Source organism: Molothrus ater, chromosome 7 (assembly GCF_012460135.2).
Source record: "Molothrus ater isolate BHLD 08-10-18 breed brown headed cowbird chromosome 7, BPBGC_Mater_1.1, whole genome shotgun sequence".
NCBI lineage: Eukaryota > Metazoa > Chordata > Aves > Passeriformes > Icteridae > Molothrus > Molothrus ater.
The window spans coordinates 11,371,702-11,399,367 of NC_050484.2; the positions used below are offsets into that span (position 1 = coordinate 11,371,702).

At 42.0% G+C, this 27,666-nt stretch overlaps 2 protein-coding genes across 5 annotated transcripts in view; both read left to right on the top strand.

The window, feature by feature from the left end:
• The window catches only part of AOX1 (aldehyde oxidase 1), a 38,793-nt gene extending 34,036 nt beyond the window's left edge, over positions 1–4,757 (top strand). For 2 of the 3 annotated variants that reach the window (XM_036387084.2, XM_036387086.2), the window contains 5 exons: positions 362–476; positions 1,109–1,174; positions 1,761–1,949; positions 2,381–2,548; positions 3,501–4,757. In XM_036387084.2, the coding sequence (XP_036242977.1) occupies positions 362–476; positions 1,109–1,174; positions 1,761–1,949; positions 2,381–2,548; positions 3,501–3,560 (598 nt within the window). In that variant the 3' untranslated portion in view covers positions 3,561–4,757. Of the gene's footprint in view, positions 1–361; positions 477–1,108; positions 1,175–1,760; positions 1,950–2,380; positions 2,549–3,500 lie in introns of those variants that run through there. The other variant, XM_036387087.1, reaches the window with a different exon arrangement.
• A 12,765-nt stretch (positions 4,758–17,522) lies between these two features.
• BZW1 (basic leucine zipper and W2 domains 1) lies at positions 17,523–26,823 on the top strand. 2 transcript variants are annotated; one of them, XM_036386532.1, is made up of 12 exons: positions 17,523–17,649; positions 18,063–18,136; positions 19,916–20,092; positions 21,727–21,821; positions 22,067–22,132; positions 22,393–22,528; positions 23,102–23,211; positions 23,329–23,499; positions 23,767–23,913; positions 24,235–24,373; positions 25,193–25,315; positions 25,576–26,823. In XM_036386532.1, the coding sequence occupies exons 2-12, from the start codon at positions 18,073–18,075 to the stop codon at positions 25,605–25,607; spliced, it is 1,260 nt and encodes a 419-aa protein (XP_036242425.1). In that variant the 5' UTR covers positions 17,523–17,649; positions 18,063–18,072; the 3' UTR covers positions 25,608–26,823. The 2 variants fall into 2 exon arrangements, with proteins under 2 accessions (XP_036242425.1, XP_036242426.1); XM_036386533.1 differs by lacking the exons at positions 17,523–17,649; positions 18,063–18,136 and having other exon boundaries at positions 20,015–20,092; positions 21,727–21,732.
• Positions 26,824–27,666: the final 843 nt, after the last annotated feature.

Sequence of the window (27,666 nt, forward strand, 5' to 3'; positions counted from 1 at the left end):
TCCTCCCTTTTTCTAAATTCTTTTATGTGCTATTACCCCAGTAACTATGATCTTAAATGTTTATTCTGTATTGGTTACTGTGCTTTTATTTGTATATTTCTAGGATTATGCTGGTTATAGACTCTCCTGAACTGAAATAGCTTGTTTGTCTGCTACAATTTTATATAAATACCAGAGGCATCAAACCTAAAATAGTGGTGCTCTGTTGACTTTAATGAAATTTTGAAGTTCTGAGCTGTTACTTAAGATTTCCCTTAAGATGTTGTACTTAAAGATTTCACAAGCAGTTTCAAACTTATGTGCTTATCTGCTTTGTTATAATGTAAACTGTGGTCAGTTTTCTTCTTGTTTCTTCCATCAGAGGTTACAATGAATACATGGACTGGGAGAAAGGGGAAGGACAGCCATTCACATATTTTCTTTTTGGAGCTGCTTGTTCAGAGGTTGAAATTAACTGTCTAACAGGAGATCACAAGGTAATAACTGAATGTCAGAGAAGTTTTGACAGTAATGTGAATAAGACTTCCTCCAACAATCATTCAGATTTGGGATTAATAAGTCACCTGTCTTCATATGATAGTAAATATATCAATGGTGTAAATATGAATTATAGGTGGAGCAGAATGGAAGCTTGAAGCAGATAAAATTTTGAAGCAGAAATGCAGTACTAACCAGCTTCTGGCATACGTGTCAATGTCATGTGTGTTCACCTTTTGGGTTATGGCTGACATCTAACATGTTCTTTGCTTGTTCTGTCCCTGTTTGCCAGCAAACACCTTATAGCAATATTCAACTTCCAGGCTTTTGACCATCTGGCCAGCTAAAGGCTATAGACTGATGATCACATGTCCTCTTTCTGTACATTTGTATGAGGGTTTCCTTCAGCAATGGGAAAAATCTGGCAGGGCTGTCTCTGGCTAAACTTCTGTAAAAGCTGAGACATTTTGCTTGTGATGAGATATTGGAAATTATTCTGAAATTATGTACATGGAGGGCCTCTATCTCAGCATTTCTTATTTCACTGAATTCCAGCTCTGACCCACATTATTTTCTAATGCTTTCATTCCATCTCTCTGGGTGATATTATAAATTTAAATTTTATTAACAGAACCTCAGAACAGACATTGTTATGGACATTGGATGCAGCATAAATCCAGCTGTGGATATAGGACAGGTACGTGCCTAGAATTTTCTGAGGCCTTATTTCTATTACACTGTTGTCCTCATGTGAAATGATGATTACCTCATTAACTCAGAAAATATTAATTTCTTACTAGTTTATAGATCATATTAGAATGTCTTTTGCCTATAGACTTGCTCCAATTGATTCAGTGTCAGAACTCTGTAGATGTCAAAGAAGCTTGAATTTTACCCATGGTTTCAACCTGTAGTACTTCCAGAATGTGTGTGTGTCTTCTATGTACTGGACTTAAATTCTGTTTGTGATCTACAGTCTCCAAGTTGTTTGTTCTGCCTTCCCCAGTTGACAGCAAGGAAACATCTTTACTCACTGCAGGCTGGTCCATAGATCTCACCACTTCGTTATACAAGCATTTGTCCTCTCAGGTATGAGAGAGGAATGTGAAAGCTTTTCCATTGCAGTTGCCCCAAAATGTTGAAGAATCTCATTAGGCAAACAGAAGTGCATTAGGCCTCATATATATCACAGTAACAGCTAGTGATACAAAAGAGTTCTTGGTGAAGTTTTCTTGGTTAACCAAACATGAGTACATAAGTGCCATTTCTTTTCTTATTTAAAGATTGAAGGTGCTTTTGTTCAAGGTGTTGGACTGTATACAATGGAGGAGTTAAAGTATTCTTCAGAAGGAGTCCTCTATACTCGGGGTCCAGATCAGTATAAGATCCCTGCTGTTTGTGATATTCCAGAACAGTTTAGTGTTTCCCTGCTGTCACCTTCTCAAAATCCTTATGCCATCTATGCATCCAAGGTAAGCAGATCATCACAGAGCCTAGTTCTTAGATCCCAGGCCAATCTGAGAAATTATTTTGATATAAAACACATATGTTTTCAGTTCCTCTCCTTTAGCATTTCAAACAAATGTCCAGTAAATTGTTTTATTTATGACATCAGGGAAGCTGATAAGAGAGAAAGCCAGATATTGTTGTGTCACCTTAATGGTTGGCAAGTAGTGATTTTAGAGTTTTGTTAACAGACCATACCCAGAAGCTGCAAGATCAATTTAAAACCATACTTTTAAATCTCTGGTGATAAACTGAAAGGTTGGAATAAAAATATTAATTGATGGAGAAATCATAATGTCATTCAGAGTATGCAGCTTACTTGTGTGTACTATGCAATACAAAATAGGACTGCATGTGTGTGTTTATATGAAAGACTGTCTTTTAAAATCTTTTTCAGGGGATAGGTGAGGCAGGATTCTTCTTGGGATGCTCTGTGTTCTTTGCTTTGAGGGATGCAGTAACTGGTGTGAGGAATGAAAGAGGACTGAAAAAGACGTTTGCACTGAAGAGCCCCCTGAGTGCTGAGCAAATACGGGCAAACTGCGCTGATGCCTTTACTGGGATGGTAAGAGAAGGTGGGGCTCTGTGTCACAGTGGCTGGGTAGGAGTTGCTGACTGATTTTGGCACTGCCAAATAGTGGAGTGCCTAATGATGCCTCCAATCAGTCATGCTTTAAGTACAGCTCCTTGTAATTGAAATCTCTGCTAACAGGTCTCATTTACACAAGTTATTTCAACAAATGCTATTCAAACATTGTATTGGAATTTCTCTGGGTTTTGTTGTTTGGTTTTTTTTCTTTGAAATTTACATAATTTTTACAGCCCTCTCTTTCCCTGAACCCTCCTCCTTTCTTCTGCATGTCAAATCCCATAGAGGATTAAACAGCTCATTTTATTTACGTGCAATGGATCAGGCTCTAAGCGTCTTCAGTCTCCTTCCAGGTGCTTTGCCCCACTGACTGCATGCTGGCACTGTCACTTCATTCTAGTTCTCCTTGCTATGCCCAGTACTCTTTGGGAGAGAAATTAACTCAGAGCTAACAAAGAGAAGGAAAACAAACAAGGCAATACACTTCATATAATGCTGATCCTTTATGCTCTGTTTTCTGCAACTGTTCACTGTAGTCATGTTCCCACTGCTATTACAATTCTTTTTCTGAAGAATTTACCCAGAAAGCTACAGCAAACAGTTGCAGAAAACAGTGAGGCAAGGTCCTTGCCAGCGTATAAATCCATGCTGTGCCCTGAATCTCTGAGGCTCTGCTATGGAAACTCTTGAGCTCTCATTCACAGATTACTCCCATAGTATTTCTGTGACTGTGGTGAGGCACCATTGGCCCCTGAATCATTGCAGGAGCTTGCAGGAGGTGAGGTCCACCAGAGCAGGAACCATGCTTCTCCTTCCCTTGTTAGTCCTAATCCCAGTTATCACTGACTTGGAGGCACCTAACAAGGGCAATGTTGGGAGGTTGACAGTCAAATAAAGTCACTGTTGTCCTTTCTTGCTTATCTCTTAGATGGCAAACAATGAAGCTTCTTCCTCCTTGGGCCACATCTGTGTGAATGACAAACCATAGTGCACAAGACTAGAATGGAAAACTGATTTACTGCCCCAAGATGCACTAATCAACACACAAATAAATGTATTTTCTCTTTTCCTGAATAGAATCAGCTACCAAAAATATTCACTTTATATCTTACATCCTTATCTTCATTCTTCCTCCAGTGTAGTCATTACAGTATTTTGCTTAAATGACTGCATTTAATTGTCAGAAATAAATCTTCTGCATTTGAACCATATGTTTTCAACAAAAAAGATCTGATGATCAGCACAGCTTAAATGCTGCAGGAAAGTGTAAAGGTATGCTAGATAACTTCTTGCCACGTATTACACTAAACAACTTCATATGATAAATGATTTTGTAATTTTGTAAATTTTCTAATTTAGATTTGAGTCTTGCAGTGAAGTGTGAGTGCAGAGATCTTTGTCAAAGAATCAGAACCTTGTTTGTTGGATTCAGAACCTTTTTAACCAGAAGTGATGCTCCAACCTGTAGAAAAGCTGGTTTAGAATCTTTGGGCACTGGTATCTTTGTGTTAAAAACATGCAAGAAACAACAGTTATGATTCTCTTTGGCTATGCCAGGCTGGTTGCCATGGCTGGTCTAGGTATATAGAATTTTATCCCAAAAGTTGACACAATTGTAATTTCCACCAGAAGTTTTCTTTATCTCATGGAGCAAGCCAAAAGCCTCTGAACAGAATGGGAAAATTGACATGGAATTCAGTGTGCTTTGAATGGGAGAATGGATGACATGTCAGCCTGCAGGCTCTTATTATTTCACTGCTTCTCAGTGTTCCACAATTTTTCTTGTCTTCCCTTCATTTGTTGAGCTGAGATGTATCTGTGACAGAAATCAGGTCAGTTACTTTAACAGCTTTTGCATTGGCTATTAAGATACAAAATCTTTATTGTTTCAATTTGTCTCTGTAACCATGATGCGTTGGTGAAATGCAGTTGCTTAAATGTAGGTGTCTAGACCATTTTAGATGTCGTAAGACACTGAAGACATGGCACAGGAGAGCACTGGACTGGAAGAAATGATACAGCAGCTTGAGACCAGGCAGGTAATTGTAATCAGTGGAAGTGCTACTGAAGATGACTTAGGCAGCTGAAGCCTTTTTGGGGTTTACTTCATTTTCTTTGCTTTCTTTGTAATTATTTGGCTTTTATATATTGTTAGAAGTCAATAAATTAAATGTGAATGCTGCTGCCACAGTTTTTTCTGATTTGAAACATCTTAGTTTCACTGTTTGGTGTTACAGTCTAATTATAAGAGATGCCTCTGCCTAAGGTGCAAATGAGACCCTGTGCCAAAGCCAATAATCCCAGAGTCATTCTTCTGGAAGTACCATCTTGCTAGAGTCCAGGTCCTGGGCATCCATGGGGCATAGATGCCATTCCAATCATTTGAGATAGGAAACAAGTGCTTATACACACACTTTCCTATATTTTGTCATAGTGAGAATTTTTTCCCACTGCTAACCAAACCTTTCCCTCTGTTAGGTCTGGAATCAGCTCCTTCCTGCTGTGCCAAGTGTGCTTATCTTAGGTCCATTGTCTCAAAACACTGTCCCCTTAAGATTAGCAACAGTCCTTACATAAGGGTTTAAGTCCTTTAAGTCCTTATACATGAGTTTGTCAAGGATGGCTTGCAACCCCACATGTTGATAACAGCCCAAAACATGTGTGAATGCTAGGTTCTACTGAAGCAGGGAGCCTACACATCTACTGAACTGGGGGGGAGTTCTACTGTCTCTTGTTGTCCTATGTACCCATGCACCAGCATGGGTGCTTGTTCATTCCAGGCAAGTCAAATCTTGTAAAAATCTTGCCCAAACCTTGCAGGCAATGACGTCTCCCCACCTGCAGTACTGAAGTGTTCACACTCCAAGGATTCATCACATTCAAGACCCACACTTTGTTTTCTGCAGTGCAAATCTTGTCTCCTTCTCAGTCATTATTAACAAAGATTCCTCCCTGCCACTTTACAAGTGGCTCTTTTGTCTAGTTGCCTCAGTAAATTCTATAAATGTAGCAAATATGGGTTATTGAATTTTTTGGGTCTGAAGCATATTAAGCTGTCTGCTGGTTTTTAAGTGTTTAAAAAACTTCCTGGAAGTTAGAAATTTCAGCAGTTGACCATTTTGACAGATGATAATATGGCTATGTGGGATATTATGAAAGAAGTATTCTTATCTACAGGGAGGTAGGTAAGCGGAAATGTTAGGCTTCAAGGCACTGACATATTGGATGGCTATTGACACATGAATGTGCACTGTAACTGCACATTGGAGATGGTTCAGAAGAACTCTTTCTACTGATTTTCTTCATGAGAGCAATGTTTCTGTAGCAGTCTACCCCCAGTAGGCCCATTCCATGTGGTGAAAGCTTAAACACCTAACATAAATACTAGGTTCTGGTTTGAGGGTTAGCCTGTAAGTTAGATATTGGACTGCCAAAATCAAGGATTTGGTCTGGTTCTTTCTGTTCTGAGTAGAATCCAAGCAGTCAGGTTCAGACTCTTTTTTTAATCCTCACTTGTGTTTTGGTAGCTTCTTGTAAAATTCTTTTATTGCATTCCTTTTGCAAATACTCGTGGGCAGTTCTTGCTGCTATTATACAACCACTTCACAAGCACGAAGTTCATCTGAGTTCTGAAAATGTATGGCACAGTTCTTTGGTTTGTCATGATATCACAGAGTGCTATTTGCTGCAAGGCAGTTGGCTTGTAAACATTTGTCAGAGAGTGCAACTTTCTTATTTAATGATTGCATCTCAGTGCAGAACATTCATAGTAAGGCATAAAATCCTTTATGACACCATGAAAGGGGAAGTAAATCTGCCTTTCTGCTACTTGCCCTGCCTTTGAAAGACTCATGCTTTAGAATGGAAGTATTAAATTAATGTTTTACAAATCTTATATTAAAGATCTTGGCTAAACAGCTGCTGGTTGATAAAGCTGGTCAGCCAGAAAGAAGATGCCACCATGTGCTGAGGATGTTCAGATTGAGCTGCCAGGAGGAGTGCACTGCTTCTCCAGCCTACACAAGGTGTCCATAGCAGTAAGATTATGACTGGTTCCACAGACATGTAGTGGTTTTTTGTTTTTCAGATATGTCACTTACCTAGAAGGCCAGTCCAGCATTGCAACAGATCTTTGGCTTGTCCACTGGTCTTTTAATTGCATTTTCTGCAAAGATGGGTGTTTCTCAGGGATTGCTTTTGCATATTTTGAAACCATGATTCCACATGGCACTTGTCAGATATGGAAAGAACATACATTATATCCTCAGGAGGGAAAAAAGGCTATGTATATATTCTGGTAAGAAATAAGGTGGCAGAAAACCACTTTGATTAAACAAAAATGTAAATACAGATCAACCATCCCAGGGAGACAATACTTCTAGAAAGACAGATTTTTAAAACATTTATATACTGTAGAAGAAACTAGTCTGGGTCCGGCATGGTAGATACATGACTCAGCAAATGGGGATGTAGTGATCCTCCCTAAGAGAACACATTTCTTGTATTCTGTCACCTATGCAGTGAGATTTTAGCATCCTGATTTCCCCTAAAGTCCAGTAACATTGCTTTACATTATACACAAGGGAAATCTTTCAGAATCATCAGAGCATGAAAAAGAAACATTAATATTAATCTCCTACTATTTATTTAGTGTGTCTCTTACCAAGTCATTTAGTTCATTCTTATTTCAGTTTCCTGAGCAATAATATAACTATGATACAAGCTCAGCAATGTTCAGCACCACAGGAACCTCAGGTGAAAAGCATTAATGTGTCACTGTCTATCATGGCAGTGTCCTACTGAGCAATATGGTGGTTCATACTGGCAGTAGTCAAATTTACCAAATCTTTGTCATTTCCATCACAGAGAATGGCTCAAGAGCAACAAAGAACTGTGATTTTCCACAGGAAGAGAACCACATGGATTTTTCCCCCTAGCCTGAAGAAGATGAGGGAATGGCCATGCCTTTGAGGGGGAGAAAAGTAAACCTGGTTTTGTCAAGAGAGATGGTATGAGAAAGGACTTCTGAAGGGAACAGTAGATAAAATCACATTAAAAAGTACAAAGGTAGAACTTCAGTTAAGATTGAATAAAACAAACACAATTTCTAACAGACTTTTAATGGAATAAAATGGAGTTATAGGACAGCTCCCTGTTACATATAAGAAGGGCAAGCTTAAAAATAACCTCATTGTTTGTTAAAGTCTTTAGGAAGACACATTATAAGCAGGGGATCATCTTTGGACTGGAACCCAATCTCAGCAGCTGGCACATCTGTCCTTTGGCATCAGAAGGTAAGCTTTGGCCCCTCTGCCAAGTGTCTTTGAGATGAGCAGAACACTGCAACAGAGAATAGGTCTGCAGGTAACAGTTTTCAAATCAGATACTACTGTGCATCTCCTAAATGAGTTAGAGTGGTACATTCAGGAGAATGGAGAACATTTTCCTGGTATTTGCTTGTCATTTTAACTTGCAAAAAGTATTTGCCAGTAGAAAACACTGTCCTGTTTGGCAAGGCAAAGGGAAATGGCCATCTCAGGAAAGCGAGGTGGGTGTGCCTGACAGGTAGGAAGGCCTCCTTTCTACCCTCTGGTTATGTCACTCCATTTATCAGGTTAGCTTTGTCTTGTAACTCCACCACTGTTTGTTCTTCTTGCTTTTGCCTGTCACTTTTTAAGAAAAAACTTTGATCCATTCTCTAGGGCCATGCACCTAGAAACTTCTCTTGAAGTCCCTGGTACTTTTGTGGATATCTGTGTGTGTATATACACGTGCATCATGTTTAAATAACACTCCAGTAATCCAGCCAAGGCAAGTCTCATCCTTGCAACATAGAATCTGTGAGAAGTTTGGAAAATCTTGGCAACCATTTCTGCAGTCTTTGAACTAAATGTGTACAGGGCTGATTCCCCATCTTATTGCAGTGCTTGATAGTTACTTAAAACTTACTGTAATTAAATTATTATAATGGGGTGAAGTGCTTTTGAGTAGAAATAGGATAGTTGTATTTAAAGCTAACTGATTTTCTGACTATTATTAGCATTTTAAGACATATATTTTCTAGAAAATATAAAATACTCAGTGTTTTATATGTGATTAAGAACTATGCCATTCATGTAGGGAAATCTATATAGATTAGCCTTTCTGCTCAAAGGCTAGATCCTGCTAAGTCCATATTGCCCTTAATATATTCTTTTCCACAAATTGAAGAAATATTGAATCTGCAATGCAGAAATGTTTCCTTCTTGCCTCACATTCAATAACAAACTACAGCTTTCTTCAACAGATGGTAACAGATTCTTATAAATGATCAGTTCCTTGCTGGCTGTGAGCATGCTGACTTAAATACCAAGGAGTTCACTGTTTCTGTTCTCTGTAAAGATAAGACTCTGATGCTTCAGAAGTTTCATTCAGGTTCCTGTGTAGTTATTAGGAATATTTCCATTATTTCCAGTAGGCATTGAAACATGAAGTAGCTAAGAAATTCTGGCATACTTCCATCACCTCTCCCACTTTTTCCAGCTAGACATAATCTTCTTTGGGCCTCTTACTGTTTTTTCCTCACTCTTAAATGTGTGCTTGTGCCATTTCAGACACAAATTTAGGCTGCCTGTATATTTGGAATATATGGAAAAATGCCATATTGTCACACAGTCTTTAGCAATAAGCTCATTTCTGACCTCTTCTCACTAACTAATTAGCGATTTACAATGAATAATCCTGAGTTGTGGTTGCAACTACTCAAAAAATAAGGTTCTAACCACTGTGACCAAAGGCAGCAGCATGTGGCATTGGGGGTAGGGGTGAGGAAACGTGTCCTCGGTCCTGTGCTCCTAGCTATCCCTCTAGTGGATACGAGGAGAAGAACGGGGTGGGTAGAGGGACACCCAAGCACAAAGCAATGTGTTGTGATGAAGTCAGTGAAGGAGTGACCCCAGGAGTCTGTGCCAAGCCTGACACCAGAGGGTCAGTCCCCAGAGTCCCCAGAGCAGCTGCCCACTGCAGTGCAGCTCACTAAGCACACGTGGCCTCGTGCTGCATGAGTGCCTCTGCCCATAAGAAGTTGGCTGGCTGTGGCAGGTTTCCCATGAAAAACAAAGATTCCCATGAGCTGAAAGCCCGCAAAACCTGTGTTGGCAGCAGTAAAGGTGCATTTGCTGTCCTGAAGTTTTGAGCCATAGTAATGATTTGAGAAACAAACAGCCTGGCAAAGAAAATTCAGGAGAAATGTGTTAGTTCCTTCCACAAATTGAAAGAAAAAAGAAACCCCAACCTGCTTTGTCCTATGACAAGTTGTGCCACAGAGCTAAAGCTTTCACAGAGGGTATTTCAGAGTCCTGCCTTTCAAAGAGAGATGGTTGTACCTAAGAATAGTGAAGGTGGGAACAACAAAAAGAGCAAAATATGGTAATACTGCTGGCAGTCAAAAGGTCACTTTGAAGAGCAGGAAGATTGTCTGTCAGCTGTCACATGAATACCATGTGAGTTTAAGCAATCTCACCATGGGAAATTAACAGCACTTTTTGGGGAGGCTGCTTCTGCCACTCACTTTCATGCTGAATTACTTTTTTTATTAACTCTGCTGACACAATGAAAAGGCACATGGATCTTTTTTTTTTTTGCAAGACTTGTCAACAGAAAGTGCAGATGAAAACCTGGCTGTCAGTTCTCCCTCTTTCCCTCTTGTCCCTGTCAGCTGCTGGCTCTTTGTTTTGGGTAGTATGATGTAACCGTTGCTTCAGTAAAGCAGTGCAAATCCTGCTCAGAGGATTTTACATCTCTGACAAGAAATATTATTCAACATATAATCCTGATTTTTACATTTGTCATGAGAGTATTAGATAGTAAAGATCTAATCTGCTAACCCCTACTTTAAATGTTCTGTGGCTGTCTGAATCTGAAGTTTCCTTCTGGGGCTACAGAAAGAGCACTTTACAGACTTTCTTCACAGACTTATCTGTGCCTGATGGAGAAAAATATTGCTGTTATATTTTCTTTTAAAAGATATGGCTTTTCCCCCCAGAACAAAATATTTCTGACAATAGAAAGCCCAGCTGCTTCAAGTTGCGTTACTTGTAGGAGTAGTGACATTGATGATGACGGGGTCAGAATTGTGTGTAAATAATGATAAATTAATATGGAAATAATAACATAGGAATGATATGAAGTTTCAGGGGAAAAAAGCTAACAAGTCCTAGTTGACATTGGAGTTGGATTGTAGGCCTAGTTATATTGGAGTTGGATTGGAGTTGGATTGTAGCAAACAACAGTTTCAAAGAATATATGTTAATTACTACATATTTAGCATTAACTTTTGCAGTTCATTGCTGGCTTGCATTTTTTAAGCTTTCTTTTTGTTAGCCTGACAAGTTAAACCTCTATTTTCATCTTTGGAAGCACTGTCAGAGGAGGTATTTCCAAAATGCAGTGTCAGTATTTTAGTGACACTGCCTGTGTGCTGTAAACAATCCCTTGGTTCCATTTAGCTTGCTGTTTTAGTGCATGCTTTATTTCCAGCTGCAGATGCAACATGCAGTTCTATATAGGGATTATCATATCTGGCATCAGATAATCAAACTAGTTTACAGAGCTGATTTTACATTTCCTCTCTTCTTTTAAAGACTAGATTGTGCTTCCATCGGCATTTTTAGTTGCTTGAATTTTTTTGTTTGTTTCTACAGCAACTCTATTTTTCTGCCTACAGGACTACTATGTATTAAAACCTGATAGCTTTTAATACATAGTTAGTCATAGAAAATAGACAATTTTAATATGTATCTTGATAAGTAAAATTCTGGATGTTCGCTTTTGTGGGAATTGGTGGCTTCAGCTTTAAACCTCCAGTCCAAAACAATTATATGTGCCATGTGAAACGTGTGGAGCATTTGGGGGGAAGGTACTAAACCATCACTCTTTGTTGTAATTGCAGCTGTGGCAGCCAACAAGTAAGTTGATTTAACTAAATCAAAGGAGTTATTTAACTAAACTTAATTAAAGATGACAAGACTAAGTGAAAATGGAACTTCAGTCCTGAACCATCCTTGGAGGGTTATCCTAATGACATCATCTTTTTATCTCTTTGGCAGTAAATCTTGGGTAGAGGCTTGAAATTCTCTGGCCTCCTGGTGATGGTATTCACTTACTGTCTGAAAGGCAGAACAAAGCCATGGAGGCAGTTTCCCTCTGGTCTGATCTGTATAAATCCCAACAATTCAGGCCTCTCTGAGGCATGGTGGCATGAGTTTCACTCCAGATATTCAGTGAAAATGGTTTTATCCTAATACATAGGTATCCTCGCATCAGCCCTTTGTGCCACAGCTCTCCTGTACTTTGACTGCCTTGGTTTTTCCTGTCCTGTAAATTCTTCAGGGAATTTACATCTCTCTATTGAGAAGCTAAAGAGAAAACTACTGAAAAGCTCATTTTCTCTGCTTTGTTACTGCTGCCCCAAAAAAAAAAAAAAACCCAAAAAAACCCCCAAACAACCAACCAAAAAAACCTCAAGAAGAACTTGCTGAATCAGCCTAACCTCAGGCATGGTAGGTTAATAAGAAACTAAACCACAGAGTGGGCTGATTTATTGGCACCACTAGGAGTTTGGCTATGTACACGTAATGTCATTTGCAATCTGCATCAAGAGGCTGTAATAAAAGGGGATCTTTCTAATGTTCCTTTTAGGAGCAGATGTCCACTCCATTTTATCCTGGAAAGAAATATAGATGTGTTAATCACTGGTGGGCAGCACCCTGCCTTAGGAAAATAAAAAGTGAGTGACACGAGACAAGGTATTTTGCCCAATTACTGGGTAATAGCTTCTTTTGAGGCAAATCAGCATAATTTCATTGACTGTCAAGACACAGCAGGAAACCAAAGTTCTCTTCTTTTGAAATCCTAACCCAGCACTAGCATTCCCCAGTCCTAAGAGTACCCTGATGAATTCCATGAATCAAAACAAAAGCTATCATCCTAGAGCCCATGCAATATCCAGAAAAAGCAGAACCATCCATCCTTTTTTTTTTTTTACATTGGAATACTGCTAATATCCTAACTGCCCTATCCCATCTGCAGATGATAAATATGTAACTCAGAATTGAATATGAGCCACTTCTCAGACATAAAGCCAGCTCTGAAAGGTAATGCAAGATCAATCTTGTAGTAAACTCTTATTTTTGACTTCTAAATCCTCACATTAAAAATAAATAGATAAACAGTGCCAGCACTGAAATCAGCTTGGTAAGTGGTGGTGGCAGGTGTATGAATTGAGCACCCTAAAACCTTCCAGAACAGGGTTTATGGTTTAATATGGCTTGGATAAAGAAGACCTGAGGAGTTGACTTTTCTGTGGACTCTTGCATGAGTGGTAGAGTTTGGCTGATGACTGTTTCTGGGAGAGATTGCTTATATTTTTAATTTTGCTGAAGATATTGCTCACAAAGATACTGTTTGACTCTGGTTATGATTAGAATAGGTTTAGAACAGGTTTGGGAAAAGAAAGGAGGAAAATTTCATTTTTGTTTAAGTCTTGTATTAATCATAAGACAAGGAATGGGACTGTGATTGACATATGTTCCTCTGGGTATCCATTGCCTGGCTATTAGGAAGTGCAATACAGTACCAGCTCTGGCTGGTTTTCACATGCAGTATCTTCTCTCTCACACAGATGGAAGATGTAACCCACAACTAGTGGACTATGCCCTTTTATTCAAATCTCTTCCAGAGTCACTGAAGTTATTTGCATAACCACTTTGTGTGGTTTGCTTTGCCTCTGGTTTCTTCAAAATGAGGATGGCAAGAAAATACACCCTCCCCCTTGAGTTCTCTGTGTTTTTTCAGAGCAATGCCTTCAATCTGCTCTTTCCATGTCTTGCACTTCCCTCACTCCAAGGGTTGGCAGGACAGAGCAGGAGCCTGCTGCAGAGTACTGATTTCTGTAGAATGAGGCAGGAGCCAACTTCCCTCCCCATATCAGTCCCAGCCAACAACAATTACACAAGCGTTTCTGCAGAAAGTAGGGCAAGATGGCAATGGTGATATTGTTTCCTGACAATAGTCACCTCACAGGTTTTCCATTGCACTCATCCTTTGGCCCTGTATAAGGAGATACATCTGGAGTTGCTTAATACCTTGTCACTGGGCCCAAATTTCTGTTTATAAGTTAAACAGGAAAAAAGGGAATATAAAAATTAAAGTAGTAAAGCACAGGAGCAATTATGAAATAAAGAGCAAGATTTTACCAGCCATTCTCCCATCCATGCATATCCAGTCAGAAAGCAAACTAAAAAAAACACTTTGGGAGACTGGAAAATAGGAAATGTCTGATGAAACTATGTCAAGGTCCATTAATTAAGGCTTTCAATTTAAAAATCCCCATGGGCCTAAGTTTGAACAGATCTGTTGTGCTCTAGGCTGAAAATTTCTCTATGGAAAAGGGACACAAATTACATCAGGCAGACCTGCAGGGCCTCTCTTCAATAGCAGCCAGCTAGAGACCCCTACCTCAACCTGGCTGGGGCTGGGAATTCTGCATCCATCCACTTCTGCTTCCTTCTGTGCAGGATATCGAGCAGTCAAAGTGTTTGTCAGTGGTAGAACTTCTCAAATTTATAGAAGTCATAACCAAGGTCAAGAACCTTCATGGGCTAAGTGTCATGCAAAAACTTGTTAACAACTTAGAATAAAGATCAAGCCACCAGGAGATAATGCATCATCTCCAGGAGTGCACTGTAGGCTTTCTTTGCTAACATCATGGCCCCCAGAGTTCAATGCAGCCTCATTAAACTGTATTGCATGGTGGAATCTCGTATGTCAGCTCCTGTAGTCTGAGCCTTTCAGGCTGAGAGCTCACCTGTGCTATGGAGATATGAGCTTAATTACATGTTCAATTACAAGAATGCCACTGTTCACTAGAGGTAAGTTGGTTGATTTCCCAACCTTTTATAACTTGATAAAATTGAGATATGTGTGTGCAATGACATTTGTGTGGCTGATAAGGAACTTGCATTTGTGAACCACAGTAAGGTGGTTTTTTTTTCTTTAGCAAAATGATTTTTTATATTTTATTTTGGTTTCCTAGAGACAAACTTGGAACCTGTAAGCCATGGGTTTAGATTATAGATTAGTACTGCTTTCCTAAAGATCAGACAACCAGATGAGTCCTTCAGCCACTTACTGACTGCAAGCATTCCTGCAAGAAAGAATTATAACTGTCACACACACACACACACATATATATATAAAACATCATCTTGATAGAACAAGATAGAAGCACTAGTTCTCTTGTGCTGCCAAGTAAAAGATCTGTCATTAATGTGTTTCATGCTACACTGGAACAGTTCTGGAGTTACCTCAAGAACTTGAAAGAATTTGCATGCAATTTTGAAAATACCTGCAACAAAGAGCAGATCACAAGTAGTACCATTTTGTCACTTCTACATCCAGTTTGAGAGTAACAACTGTTATCTTTGATTTTTTTCTGTTCTTCCAGCATATGGAAAATCCCAAGGATCAGAATGAGACACTGTAAAAATTAATGATGGGCAATGTATAAATATTTCAGTAAAAAGTCCATACTGCCAGTATTTCTAGGCACAGATGTATTACCACCCCAGTACCCCACCAGTGTAGCTCTGCTTCCTGGCAGCCCAGGCCTCAGGCCTGCTCCACATCATCAGGTCTCTTTGAACCATCACTCTGGCCTCTCCCAGAGGTGGAATATCACTGCTATCACTGCCTTGTCATCGCTTACTTCTCCTCTGTCTTACCCACAGTTCTGCCCCTTCTTTCCAGCAAAATGCTGAAGCAGGACAAAGTCGATGCATTTCGTCCCAGGTGAGGAGAGGGCCCAAGGTGGGGGAGTGGCAGAGGAGGTAGGAAGGGTTAAGAGCAGGACAGGCTCCCAGTAGCAGCTGTTTCCCTCCCAGAGGTGAGGTTGCCCATAGCAACCACCAGCAGATGTGCAGAGCAGATGTGCAGCAGGTGACCAAGAGGGAAAGGTGGAGGGGAGGGCTGAGAGGGGAACCCTGACAACACAGTTCATGATAGGTGTGGCAGCTCAGCTGTGCCAAACAACTGGCACTCTGATAGACATTGTTTTGGAAAGGGTTTTAGAGTGATCGAGTGGCAGCTGTGTGAATCTTGATGGAACATTTCCCCATGAGGAGAGCAGTCTGAAAAACAAGTGTAAAGGTATTTGAGAGGGAGAAAAGGAAATGGCTGAGCTGAGCCAGTGTAGGTATACATACAAATCAATATTCAGCTTGGATAGTTCAAAGCCATAAAATTAACAGTGAGAACACATTTAACAATGTTATTCTGTGCCCAAACACTAGCATAAGAAACAACTCTGGAGATGCTCAACGGGCTTTGCATTAGTTCAGATCCTGAGCTCATTTACATAAACACAAATTTATTTTCGTTTACTTCATTGATGACAGTGCAGGCCTACATCAGCATAGTATAGAAAAGAGTGTTACCTGCACAGACCCTCAAGTAAGTCACATTTAATCTAAATCTGTAGAGATAAAAAAAGATCTTATTCCTTTACACTGGTAAATTTTTCTGTTCCTTTCTCTTGGTAAAGTGTGAGAAACTACAGCTAATGGAAAAAGCTCAATTGGTAATGAGCTTTGCAGTTTTGTCATATCAAAGACTTTAATGAGCTGACAACAGGAATTATTATTATATCTTTGTGTTTCCTTTGCTTAAAACATGGTTTTAATAATTTCTGCTTTTTCTTCTTGGCTTTTTAATTAATTGTGATTTAGACAAATGCTCTCTTTTTAGAATGAGCACCAATGTTATCAGTGCCTTGGGTTTAGAATTAATGGACAAATATTTGCCAATATTAAGGTGAAAATGCTTCCTCTGAATGTGGTGTTTTTGAAGTCAGTATTTTGGGGATTTCATCAGGCTGTTAACTGGAATCTGAAAAAATGTTTCTTGAATAAAACTTATAAGGCATGGTACTGCTATTTCATGGCACTGGGATCCATCACCAGTATTGTTTCAAGGGCAAAATAGTAACAAAAATGATATGAGATGAAACCTGGCTCCTACTGACAATAAGAATGATCATGTTTTCCCTGCTGCAGCCCAGGGATTTGTTCCATTTATATACCTGATAACTGGTCATTTCAAGAGCTTTAGTCACAGCAACATTACACTTAAATCTGGTGGAAATTTGCAGCTGCATACAGTCTAGAAGGAAGCTTGTGTTCTCTAAGTTGGTTTGGTGGTTTGGCCTTTTGGGGAGCAAAGAACTGAGCTGCAATTGCATCTCCATTCCTACACCAGCACAGAGACTATTCCCCATGTTGTCTCCAGCTCTGTGCTGCTGTGTGTTTGGCAGCCCATCAAAGGGCTTCCACTAACACAGTGGGTGTGTTTATGCGGTCTGCTAGCAGACAGACTGCCTACAGCCAGAAGGTATGATGAGACCTGTTGAGGTGACTGCTAGTGACAGAACCCGTGTTTAAACAGCAGTAGAGAAGGCCTGTGCTTTGCTGTGTGTCAGACGGGCACAGTTTGTAACTGATAGTCCTGTCTGCACACACTACAGTACGCCAAGTGCTTGTTACCACCAGGGTCTGAAAGAAGAAATTATTACAACTGCAAAGCAAATCTAGGGTCCGGTAGCACAGCAGGAATGGTATTGAAGTTCGATATACCGCGGGTTCCGGCGCTGGACCCGCACTTATCACCCGCGCTCCGTGGGCCGCAGATCGGGCCAGAGGGGAGGTGTCCCTGCGGTGTCGGGCTGGCTCCGCCGCAGGGAGCGCGGGGGGCACCGGGCGCGGTCACCCCGGGGCAGGGTTCGGCCGGGCAGCTCCTCTGGCGGGGCAGAGACCCTCAGGAGGAGCCCGGAGTCCGGCAGGACGCGCGGCGCTGAGAGAGCCCGCCCCGCTCCCCGCCCCTTCCCTTCTCCATCCTCTCGGGCGGGGCGGAGCGGAGCGCGGCCCTCCCCTCTTCCTCTGGCGTCGGTTCCGCTCGCAGAGCTCTCGCTGCCACCGCTCCTCGCTGCTGTTCCTGCCCGTCTCCGCTCCGGGCCGCTCGGGCATTTTCTCTCTGCCTTAAAGTCGGTGAGGAGATGGGCGCGGGTGGCGGGCGGCCGGCTGGGGCCGGCTGCGGCAGCCTGGGCCGTAAGGGCCGCGCCGCGCTGCGGTGGAGGCCGGGGAGGGAGGTGGTGCACCCCTTCTTCCTCCCCAGCACGGGTACCCGGGAGCGGGGCAGCCTTGGCGGCAGCGGAGGCACCACCAGCTTGGGCCGTACGGCGGGGCCGAGGGGCGAGAGGCGCGGGCACGGCCGCGGGCACAGGCACTGGCACCGCGCGGGCCCCGGCTCCGCCCTGCGGCCGCCTCCGCCCGGGGAGCCCGGTGCGTGCCGGGAGCCGGGCGGGGGCCGGCGCCGCCCGCAGCCGCCCAGCGCCGCGGGAGCTGGGGGAGGAGCGGCCCCTGCCCGCAGCGTCCTCACGGGTGTCTCTGCTTCCTTGCAGGGTGTCTTTTATGAATAATCAAAAGCCGCAGAAGCCGACACTATCGGGCCAGCGTTTTAAAACCAGGAAAAGAGGTGAGTTACCGCGCCGTGCCCGCTGCCAGGACCGGCTGCCAGCGATATGTTTACGGTAAAACCTCGGTTTCTGTCAGTAAGCAAACCAGTGCCTTCATGCGTTCACCGTAAATTTTTTACATGAGACGATGCTAAGTGCAGAGTCTTGAGGCTGACTGGAACTTTCTCTGCATTAATAAAGATATTAGTATTTGGCAGTCAGAATTGTCACTGAATTTACTGTAATAAGTTTTGCCTAAAAGATGGTCATTCTAGAACTGTCCCGAGTGTGTAGCCTGCAAGCAGAAGGACCTAGTACCCCTGAATTACGGGGGAACTCCAGCACAAGCTTGTTGCAAGTTAATGCATACATCTAAGGAATATCTAACATAGTAAAAATTTCAGTCTTAGCCACTGGATAAAACTTTTATTTTCTTTTTTTAAATTTTTAAAAATTGACAGAAAGAACCTACAACAAAATCCCACAAATCTACCTACCCACCTATCTTCCACTCAACATCCAAAAAAACCCCAAAGTATGGGATATTCAAAGTATGGGATATTCATTCATGTCTCTCTGCATGCACAGTTACTTCCATAAGAAGAGTTAGTCACTGAAGAGGTGTGATGAGTAACTTAGTGTTTTGTGGAGCTTTTTTCCAGCCTGAAGAGGAAGTAGGGATGCTCTTAGAGTTTCTGTTCAGTACAGTTTTACTTGTATACCAACAGTGTTCTAGCTCTAACAGACAGCTTTAGGCATGCTGTACATGCAGAAGCACACTTGGATTTATAGAACCTGTTTGAATGTCAAAGCACCTCAAAAATCTCTTGAACATTAGAGTTTGCTGTGGTCTGTCCAGCAGATGAATGCCAGCAGCCAGGGGTTTAGTCTCTTTAAGCATTTAACCATAGTTTGGCTGTGAAGCAACTCTTCTGGAAGAATGAGCTCTGTGGTTCTGCCCTGGAAAGTAACTGATCCAGTATTTCCAAACTGGCACCCAGCTTTTACCAGTGTGTTTATACTTGAATTGACACTGGACACCAGTATGCCCTACTAGCCTGCTAACAGAATTGGCTAAGCTGTGCTGTAGACAGCACTCAAAATAAGATCTGCAGTTGAGTTCTCTTACCCGTGGAAGCTTCTAATCTCATTATTTCCATAATCTAAGGACAAATTGAGATGAGGAAAAGTTGAAGACCTCTTTAAGGCTTTCTGTTAGTTATATGGGTGGATTTGTTGCATGTTGACTATGCCCTGCCGGTAGTAAAAACAAGGCAATGATCAGCTGATGTATCAGGTGTGAAGATGCATCTGGAGTGTTCTGCTTAACAAAAGCAAAGGTTGCTAAATAACTCTGCAGTTAAGGCCATTAGGTTAGCTCCTATGTCTACGTTTTCCCCAAGCACTTGAGGAAAAGTTACTGCCTCAAACTCACCTAGCTGCAGGTTAAGATGAGGGGATGGTCTTCACAGCCAAAAAGCGAATTTCCAGGTGGCTTGGATGTGATAATGGTACGCAGTTTGTCAGTCAGAAGATTTCATCTGAAACAGAGAGAGGCCCAAAAAGCTGAGATAAAACATGAGTAATTGAGTTAAATGTACAGAATTATTGGGGCATGTATTAAAAATTGTCTTCCAGCATGAGCTAAGTCTCTGGTTTTGGAGGGAAAGAGTGATCTATCATGAGAAGAGTGTTATAAGAATCAAACTGAGAAGTCAGGCAACCTTTATTAGAGCCAAGTAATGATCATCACAAAGAACTCTTAATGGTAATCTTATTTCAACGTTTTTGCTTTACAGATGAAAAAGAGAGGTTTGACCCTACTCAGTTCCAGGACTGTATTATTCAAGGTTTAACTGAAACTGGCACTGACTTGGAGGCAGTAGCAAAGTTTCTTGATGCTTCTGGTGCAAAACTTGATTATCGCCGCTATGCAGAAACACTTTTTGACATCCTGGTGGCTGGTGGAATGCTGGGTAAGTCCCTGTGATGTGGCTGCTGTCAGCTTCATTCACTTCACTCTGCAAAAGCTACATTTCCTTTCAGTGCAAAATCTCTGCTAAAGAGCCCATTGAGTGTGTAGAATGGGGTTTGAGCTAATCTGTGGTAAACCACCTGATCATCTTGGTGCCTGAACAGTTACTGTAGAAATACAGAAATACTCTCTATAACCTGCCTCAGTTTTACTTGAGTCTGTTTGCATTCCTTGAAGTGTAGATTGTACAAACTCTGCTTAGAAGAAAGTACTTTGGATTTTTGGGTGTGCTGGGTGTGGTTGGTTTTGTTTGTTTGGCTAGTTTTTGCTGGTTGGGTTTTTGGTTTGGTTTTTTTTTTTTTTTAACCAGGAGTAGATCTTGATTCTGATCAGGATCACTTCTAATGATGAGAGATGGGTGATTGTTTGTTTCAGATGCATAGTCTGTAGTAACAAGACCAGTAGTTGCCCTGAAAGATTCTGACATGTTCCTATGATTTATGCACCCTGCCCTGTTATTTTGGAAAGGAAACTTGTTTACAGAAGGATCTGAAGTGCTTAGTCTTGGACATGCTGTTACACATAATTTGTTGTTGACAATAGCGAGGTCATGGGCTCTAGCAGCCATCAGGGAGTGAGAAATGAGAGGGTGGTAGAGTTGGCAGAAAACAGAAGGACTGAGGAAGTGAAATGTGATGATGAAAAGTCTTGCAAACTCAGGTACACACTCTGTGTACTAAGAGGAACAGATGCTCACTAACCAGGTAAGCACATGCTGTAATTGTTACAATATGTGGGTTTACATTCAAGAGTCTTAACCGGTGCATCCTCCTGTGTTAGGAAGTGTTCCTTCTAGGAATGAGTCTGATGGGGAAGGGAAGAAGGCATTGCTGTTAGTAGTGATATGGGGTGCTTTACTCAACTCCCTGTCTGTAACAGGTAGCTAAGGAAGACCAGCTTTGATCTACAGTCAGAGGAAGCCAGAATAAAAACTGACATCCTGTTGCCTTACCAGCTTCTGGTTTTAAAGTCACGTTTCTGACTAACTGATAACAAAGGAACTCCATTGCATGTAGAATGGCATAGAAATTGATGATGAGGTGTTCTGGCACCAGAGCTGGTGACCTGAATGTACTTTCATTAGTGAAGCAGCCTAAATAACTAAGGTTTCAAGCCCATCTCTGCAGCACTGAATTTTGAACTGTGTGTCTCTTCATGTTTCAGTCTGCTGTTGTGGCTTACTCTGTCGTGTAAAAGGCACAAAGCAGCACTATTGCAGCAGACACTGAAAAGACACTTGCTGGAATTAAGCAGCTTGAGTGGCTTCCTTTAAGGGAAGAGGAGCTCATGTGGCCTTGTTAACTTATATGGAAACATATTTAACTTATATGGAAACAAGATGTGTTGTCAATCCCCTTAGCAGTAGGGGGCCAGAATAGTTAAATGTTCAAATTGAAGCTGATTGTAAAGTTCTGGTGCAGCACAGGGGGATGTAGGGGTGTCTGTGGCGATCAGGTCATTGAGTTCCTCATGACAGGAAAATGTGTTGCATGCTATGGGTGCTGGAGTTGTGCTTGGAGACTGCTCAGTGCCCTCACTGGGAGTAGCACTGCTAATGCTGAAATCCTCCTGCAGCCCCGGGCGGGACCCTGGCAGACGACATGACACGCACAAATGTCTGTGTGTTTGCAGCACAGGAAGACCTAGAAACCATGCAAGCATTTGCTCAGGTTAGTGCTGAAATTAGGGCGATTTCACTTAAAGCTGTTGAATGTCAAAAATTAAATGTTTGTGTAATTGTGTGTTAACATAAAAATAACGCATGGCTTTAAGCATACTGGAAGTGGTAGAGCAGCAGTGTTCCAAGCTGTGGTTGCTCTAAAGAGTTCAGACCTATTTTACTGAACTTAGTTTTTTAAAATTCAAATCAAATGATAGTTCACTGCAAAAGATAATGTACTCTATGTCTTTCTAGGTTTTTAACAAGCTAATCAGGCGTTACAAGTACCTGGAGAAAGGCTTTGAAGATGAAGTCAAAAAGGTATGGAGTGGTTTTTTTATCAGCAGACAAATAAACCTTCATATTCTGCTAGTTAATCACTCTGTAGAAGGGTTACATCATAAAATGGATTATTAAAATACAACCCTTCAAAGTTGTTCACAGAAGAATGGCTGGCTTGCATGACTACCAGTGACTGATGCTTCTGCTAGCTTGATGAAACAAAAGTGTTTAACACAGGCAGTGGCTAAAGTTTAGTAGGAGGTGGTAGTTTTATGCAGCTCTTCTTACTTGTGCTGCAGTTGCTGCTGTTCCTGAAAGGGTTCTCAGAATCTGAGCGGAACAAACTGGCCATGCTGACGGGTATTCTGCTTGCCAACGGGACACTCAATGCATCAATTCTCAACAGTCTCTACAATGAGAACTTGGTTAAAGAAGGTAAGCGTGGCCCAGCTCCTCCCTTAGGAAGGGAGACAGAACCATGACAAGTAGGTGGAAACTGTGATGATATTACATCCGTGCAGCTCACAAGCTTCCTCTGGTGATAGATTGACTACAGGATTAGCAAAGGTAAATGTGATGCCCCTGTGAACCTGGAAGATCTTGTTAAGACTTGAGAAAATGAGTTTCTTGAGAAAGCTTGTGTGTAAGACTTCCATGCCTGACACTGGGGGCTGCCATCACTAGTGTTGCCCAGCAAGGCACCACTGTATTTTTGAGAGGGACCTTTCAGGATGCAAAATGTATGTCATGTCTTTAGGTTACTTCCTGAATTGCAGCAGGAAGAGTTGAGTTTAGTACAGGGAAGACTTTGTGATGCTGAGTTGTAGGAAAAGTCCAATTGGAGGCTGCAGTGTCCTTGGGCAGGGAGAGGTGCTGCAGACTGTGCTGGGGTTGGAAGCACAGCTGCTGCTCTGAGCACGGTCTGACAAACGAGGTACCCTGTACTCAGGCCTTATGGTTCCCTGTGTTTTGAATTTCACTAATAATAGAACTATTCTGACTGCACAGGTGTTTCTGCAGCTTTTGCAGTCAAGCTGTTCAAATCATGGATAAATGAGAAAGATATCAATGCAGTGGCTGTCAGTCTTCGCAAGGTAAACATGGACAACAGGCTCATGGTGAGTACCACTGGAACCACTCTGCTGTTCCATAAGCCAGTTTTGTGAGCAGCATTTGCCAGCAAAGTACTCAACACACATTTCTTTTACAAGAGAGTGGTAAAACTTCATTTTCAGGAACTCTTCCCAGCCAACAAACAAAGTGTTGAACACTTCTCCAAGTACTTCACTGAAGCAGGACTAAAGGAACTGTCTGAGTATGTTCGGAACCAGCAATCCATAGGAGCTCGGAAGGAGCTGCAGAAGGAGCTGCAAGAGCAGATGTCACGGGGAGATCCATTCAAGGACGTAGGTGTTTGTACACGAGGTGCACGTGCTTTCTGTGCCTGTGTCTCTTTCATACTGAACTTAGCTCTCACTGGGAACGGAAATGATGAACTGGGGGGGAGGTTGATATGAGCTTTGTGGTCTTTCCTTAATGTCCTGAATCCTGCTGTATGATCAGGAAGGTTGGTTGTCATTCTGAAACCTTCTGTGGGTTACCTTTAGAAGAGAAGTTTTAATTTAGCTGAGTGCCATAAGTGGCCTCTCTGCTTACTCTGACTTTCCTGGCAGATCATCTTGTACGTGAAGGAGGAGATGAAGAAAAACAACATCTCAGAACAGACTGTGGTAACCATAATCTGGTCAAGTGTAATGAGCACAGTGGAGTGGAACAAAAAGGAGGAGCTGGTAGCAGAGCAAGCCATTAAGCATTTGAAGGTATTGTAACTTCAATACAGACTTTTGCACCCCTTAGGCAGCTTCTGTCTGCACCCCTTCTGTCTGGAGCTCCATTTTAAATGTTAAAGCTACAACTCTGCTAGTGCAGAGACAGAATGAGATCGGGAATTCTTCCCCTTACGAGGAGTATTACAGGCCACGGGCCTGAGGCAGAGGCAGTGACTGCTGCAGAGCTGTTCTGGGGTGGGGCTGTGGTTTGCAAATTTCTAAGCAGTGGCTGATGGAAACTGCAAAACCAGCTTTAGTCAGGTGGTAAATAAGAAGTCTTCTGTGTGTGCCAATCTGATGTTCTTGTTACAGCAATACAGCCCTCTACTTGCTGCCTTCACCACCCAAGGTCAGTCAGAGCTGACTCTTCTGTTGAAGATTCAGGAGTATTGTTATGACAACATTCACTTCATGAAGGCCTTCCAGAAAATAGTGGTGCTCTTCTACAAAGGTAACTTTGTGGGGTTGTAGTTCTAGGGGTTTGTAGGTTTTTCGAGGGGCTGGTTTTGGTTGGTTGGGTTTTTTAAAGTTTCTGAAACAGGGGAGATCAGTGTACAAGATTGCACTTCCTAAGTTAAAGAATTTTCTACCTCATGTTAGTAAAAATGCAAAGGTGCATGTGGCTGGCCCTTTGCACATGGGGAAGTGCAAGACAGAGATGCTGCCTGTCTACAGTAGATCTGCTTAAGAGTTGCAGAACAAAGCTAATTTAGATTTTTAAGGCATTTTGTTAAGTTCCATGATCGTTTATTCTTCTTAGTTCTCTTAAACATTGAGTGTGAGCAGCTGAAGATTGAGACCACCAATATGTTTCAGGCTCTTTTTAAATGTCTGATAAAAGGTGGTACTGAAAAAAACCAAGCTGTGCACCTATGGAAACTTGTTAAACTGAAGACTGTTCTGTACTTGTAAAATCTAAACACCTGCACCACAGGAAGTGTTTACTTTGGACTTCAACAGAATTTGCATCTGTTCTTAGCTGTTAACTGAACCTTTGCTTAGTGTGCCATCTCAAATAACTCTAAAACACTCCAGACTGTTAGTGGGAGTGAAAGTGCAGCTCCTGGATACAGTACTGAGGAAACTCCCAGCATGAGGAACCGTCCAAAATGCCTGGTTCTCTGAATTTCAAAGCTGAAGGCACTCCTAGTGCAGGTCTGTCCAGCTGTACCTAGAGGAGGACATGATGCTCCTAGGAGAGGAAGCAAAGGCTCCCAATCAGGTTCTCAGCAGTTCACTGTGTTAACACTGCTCTTGTCCATCTTTACAGCTGAAGTTCTGAGTGAAGAACCCATCCTCAAGTGGTATAAAGATGCCCATCTTGCAAAAGGAAAGAGTGTTTTTCTGGAGCAGATGAAGAAGTTTGTTGAATGGCTCAAGAATGCTGAAGAAGGTAACCATCAGCTTAGCTCCTATGTGAAGTTTGTTCATTTTGGGAGTCCTAATGCAAATAATGCTGTGTTTGGGAGTGGAGGATGTTAATTGCCCCTCTGAGACTAGTGTGCCCCCTCCCCTGGTCCTGGCTAGAAAAGCTTGCCAGGACAATCCCTGTGGATCCGGCAGCAGCTGTTGTGCAGGATGCAGGGCAGCAGCTGAGCTCAGGGCTGGGGGCTGAGCCATGGCCAGGCTGCTGATGAGGTCTCTCTGTTGCAGAGTCGGAGTCTGAAGCTGAAGAGGGTGACTGACCTGTGAAACTCTGGCCTCAGTAAAGCAAACAGGAGCTGTAGATAAGTGTCATGTCTCATGTGTCCTTCTGATTCTTACATCCTACCTCCCTGTATCAAGCATGATATAAGGGCTCTCATGGCAATTTATTTTAACTGTTTTCTATAGTTAATGGAATACTGGATTTAGTTTTTAAAACCATGTTTAAGTAGCTTACAGGAGCTGTTAAATTTGACTCTTAACCTGCATTTGTCCTTTCAGTTACCTTCTACCTCCTGTATTTTCTACTGTAATAATGTAATATAAGGCCTTCCACGGTGAAATCCATGTCATCTGTTGGGATTTCTGTCTGTATTGGAGTAGATGTGATATGGTGAATGAGACCTAGGGCAGTCTGCTTGCAAATTAAACTACAAAAAAGCCTCCCAAGGGACGAGGCAATGGCTTGTGTGGCACTGCAGTCTGTACCACCAAATAGCCCCCGTCATAGGTGATTGTCCATGTCCCCAGGTACTTTGTCATCCCTTTACCAGACTTCCAGCATAAAGCAATCCTCTATTCCAGCTGTGGGGAAGGTGGGAGCCCCGCTGCTGGAGAGAAGCTGTTGTGGTGGCAGGAATTGATTACCATGCTGGGGCATGAAGAGTGGCATCTCGAGCCTGCTGGCTGTCACAGCTGGTGGCCCATGTTCCTGAGGGACTGGCACCTGACAGTGTGCCCTTGCAGCTCTTGGGATGCCTTCCTTTTCCCTTTCCCTCATGGAAGCACAAGCAGTGCTGTTCCACACAGAGCTGCCCAGCAGCTTTCTTGAGCCAGGCACTGCTGCTGACAGGGCTGGGGCAGGGGAGCAGCTGCTTTGTGCTGCTCTGTAAATGCACAGCTGCTGCAACCTAAGGCAGCCAAAACACCACCCCTCCCCCTCTGAGGTTTAGAGATTCTTTTATGCTGGCAGCTCACGCGCCAAACCAAACAACTTATCTGCTCTCTGAAACTTTAATTCCTAATGGAAATTCTCAGGACAGTTCAATTCAGAAAGAATGGGGAAAAAAGGTGAAGTCTATACTGTTGTAAGCTAACAGTGAGCATTAACTGAAGTACTGGTAACCAGAGTACACCTACTAAAATAAATGAAAAAATTGGTCATCACAATGCAATCTGTTCAATACTACAGTGATCTTCCTTACTTTGTAACTTTTTTTTTAAGCAAATAAAGGCCATCCTTACACTTAATGCAAAGAGCTGTCTCTGTTCCTTATTTGAAAAGAAAGCAAAGCACCACTATAGAGTACAAAGCAGTGCTACGTCTTTTGCCTAATTCAAGGACCGTTTAATAAAATTAAATTAAAATACTACTTTGTTGCTATTAGGGTGCTCCTTTCCATGTTGAAAGTGCTAACATCCCCTGAGTTTGAAAACCGGGTTCATCTGTATATTAAGTAAGTTTTATGTCAGTATTTGGTAAGTATCCAAGAAGTCAGACTAAAAAGGCAGTTAGTTACAATATAACCAAATGTTTAAGTTTCTTTGGGCCCTGTGACTCAGCCTGCTTAGCTACAGGAGCATTTGCCCTCTTTCTGCCTTTCAATGGAGAGAAGAAAGAAAAGTGCTGCATGATAAGAGCAGTGCTTGTTTGCAAAAAAATCCAGCATCTTCTGAACCACATCAAAGAGGTTCTTGTGGTCAGAATCCTGCCATGTCATGAATGCCTCATGGAAATAAAATAATGTTTCGTTGTTTATCTCACAGTTATGCTTAAAGCGTCTGTCCTCAAGAGCATTTTCCCTGTCGCCTCTTACCTTCAGTGTTGACAAGTATCTGCCACCAGGATTTTGTTCATCCCCATCCAGCTGTCCTTGACAGAAAAATTTTCATTTCTTTAGACAGACTATTTTTTAATTTGATATTCTGTTTTGGCCCTTCAGTAGAAGTTTACCAACATTTGTGTTTGCAGCTTGGGAACTGATCTGGGAATAGTCCACCAGAGCAGCCAGCTTGTCAAAGAGATGACTGGGTCTTAAATCTAATCTGAAAACATTGAAAAGAAAACCATAGCAGTCCAGTACATAAAAATATAATTAC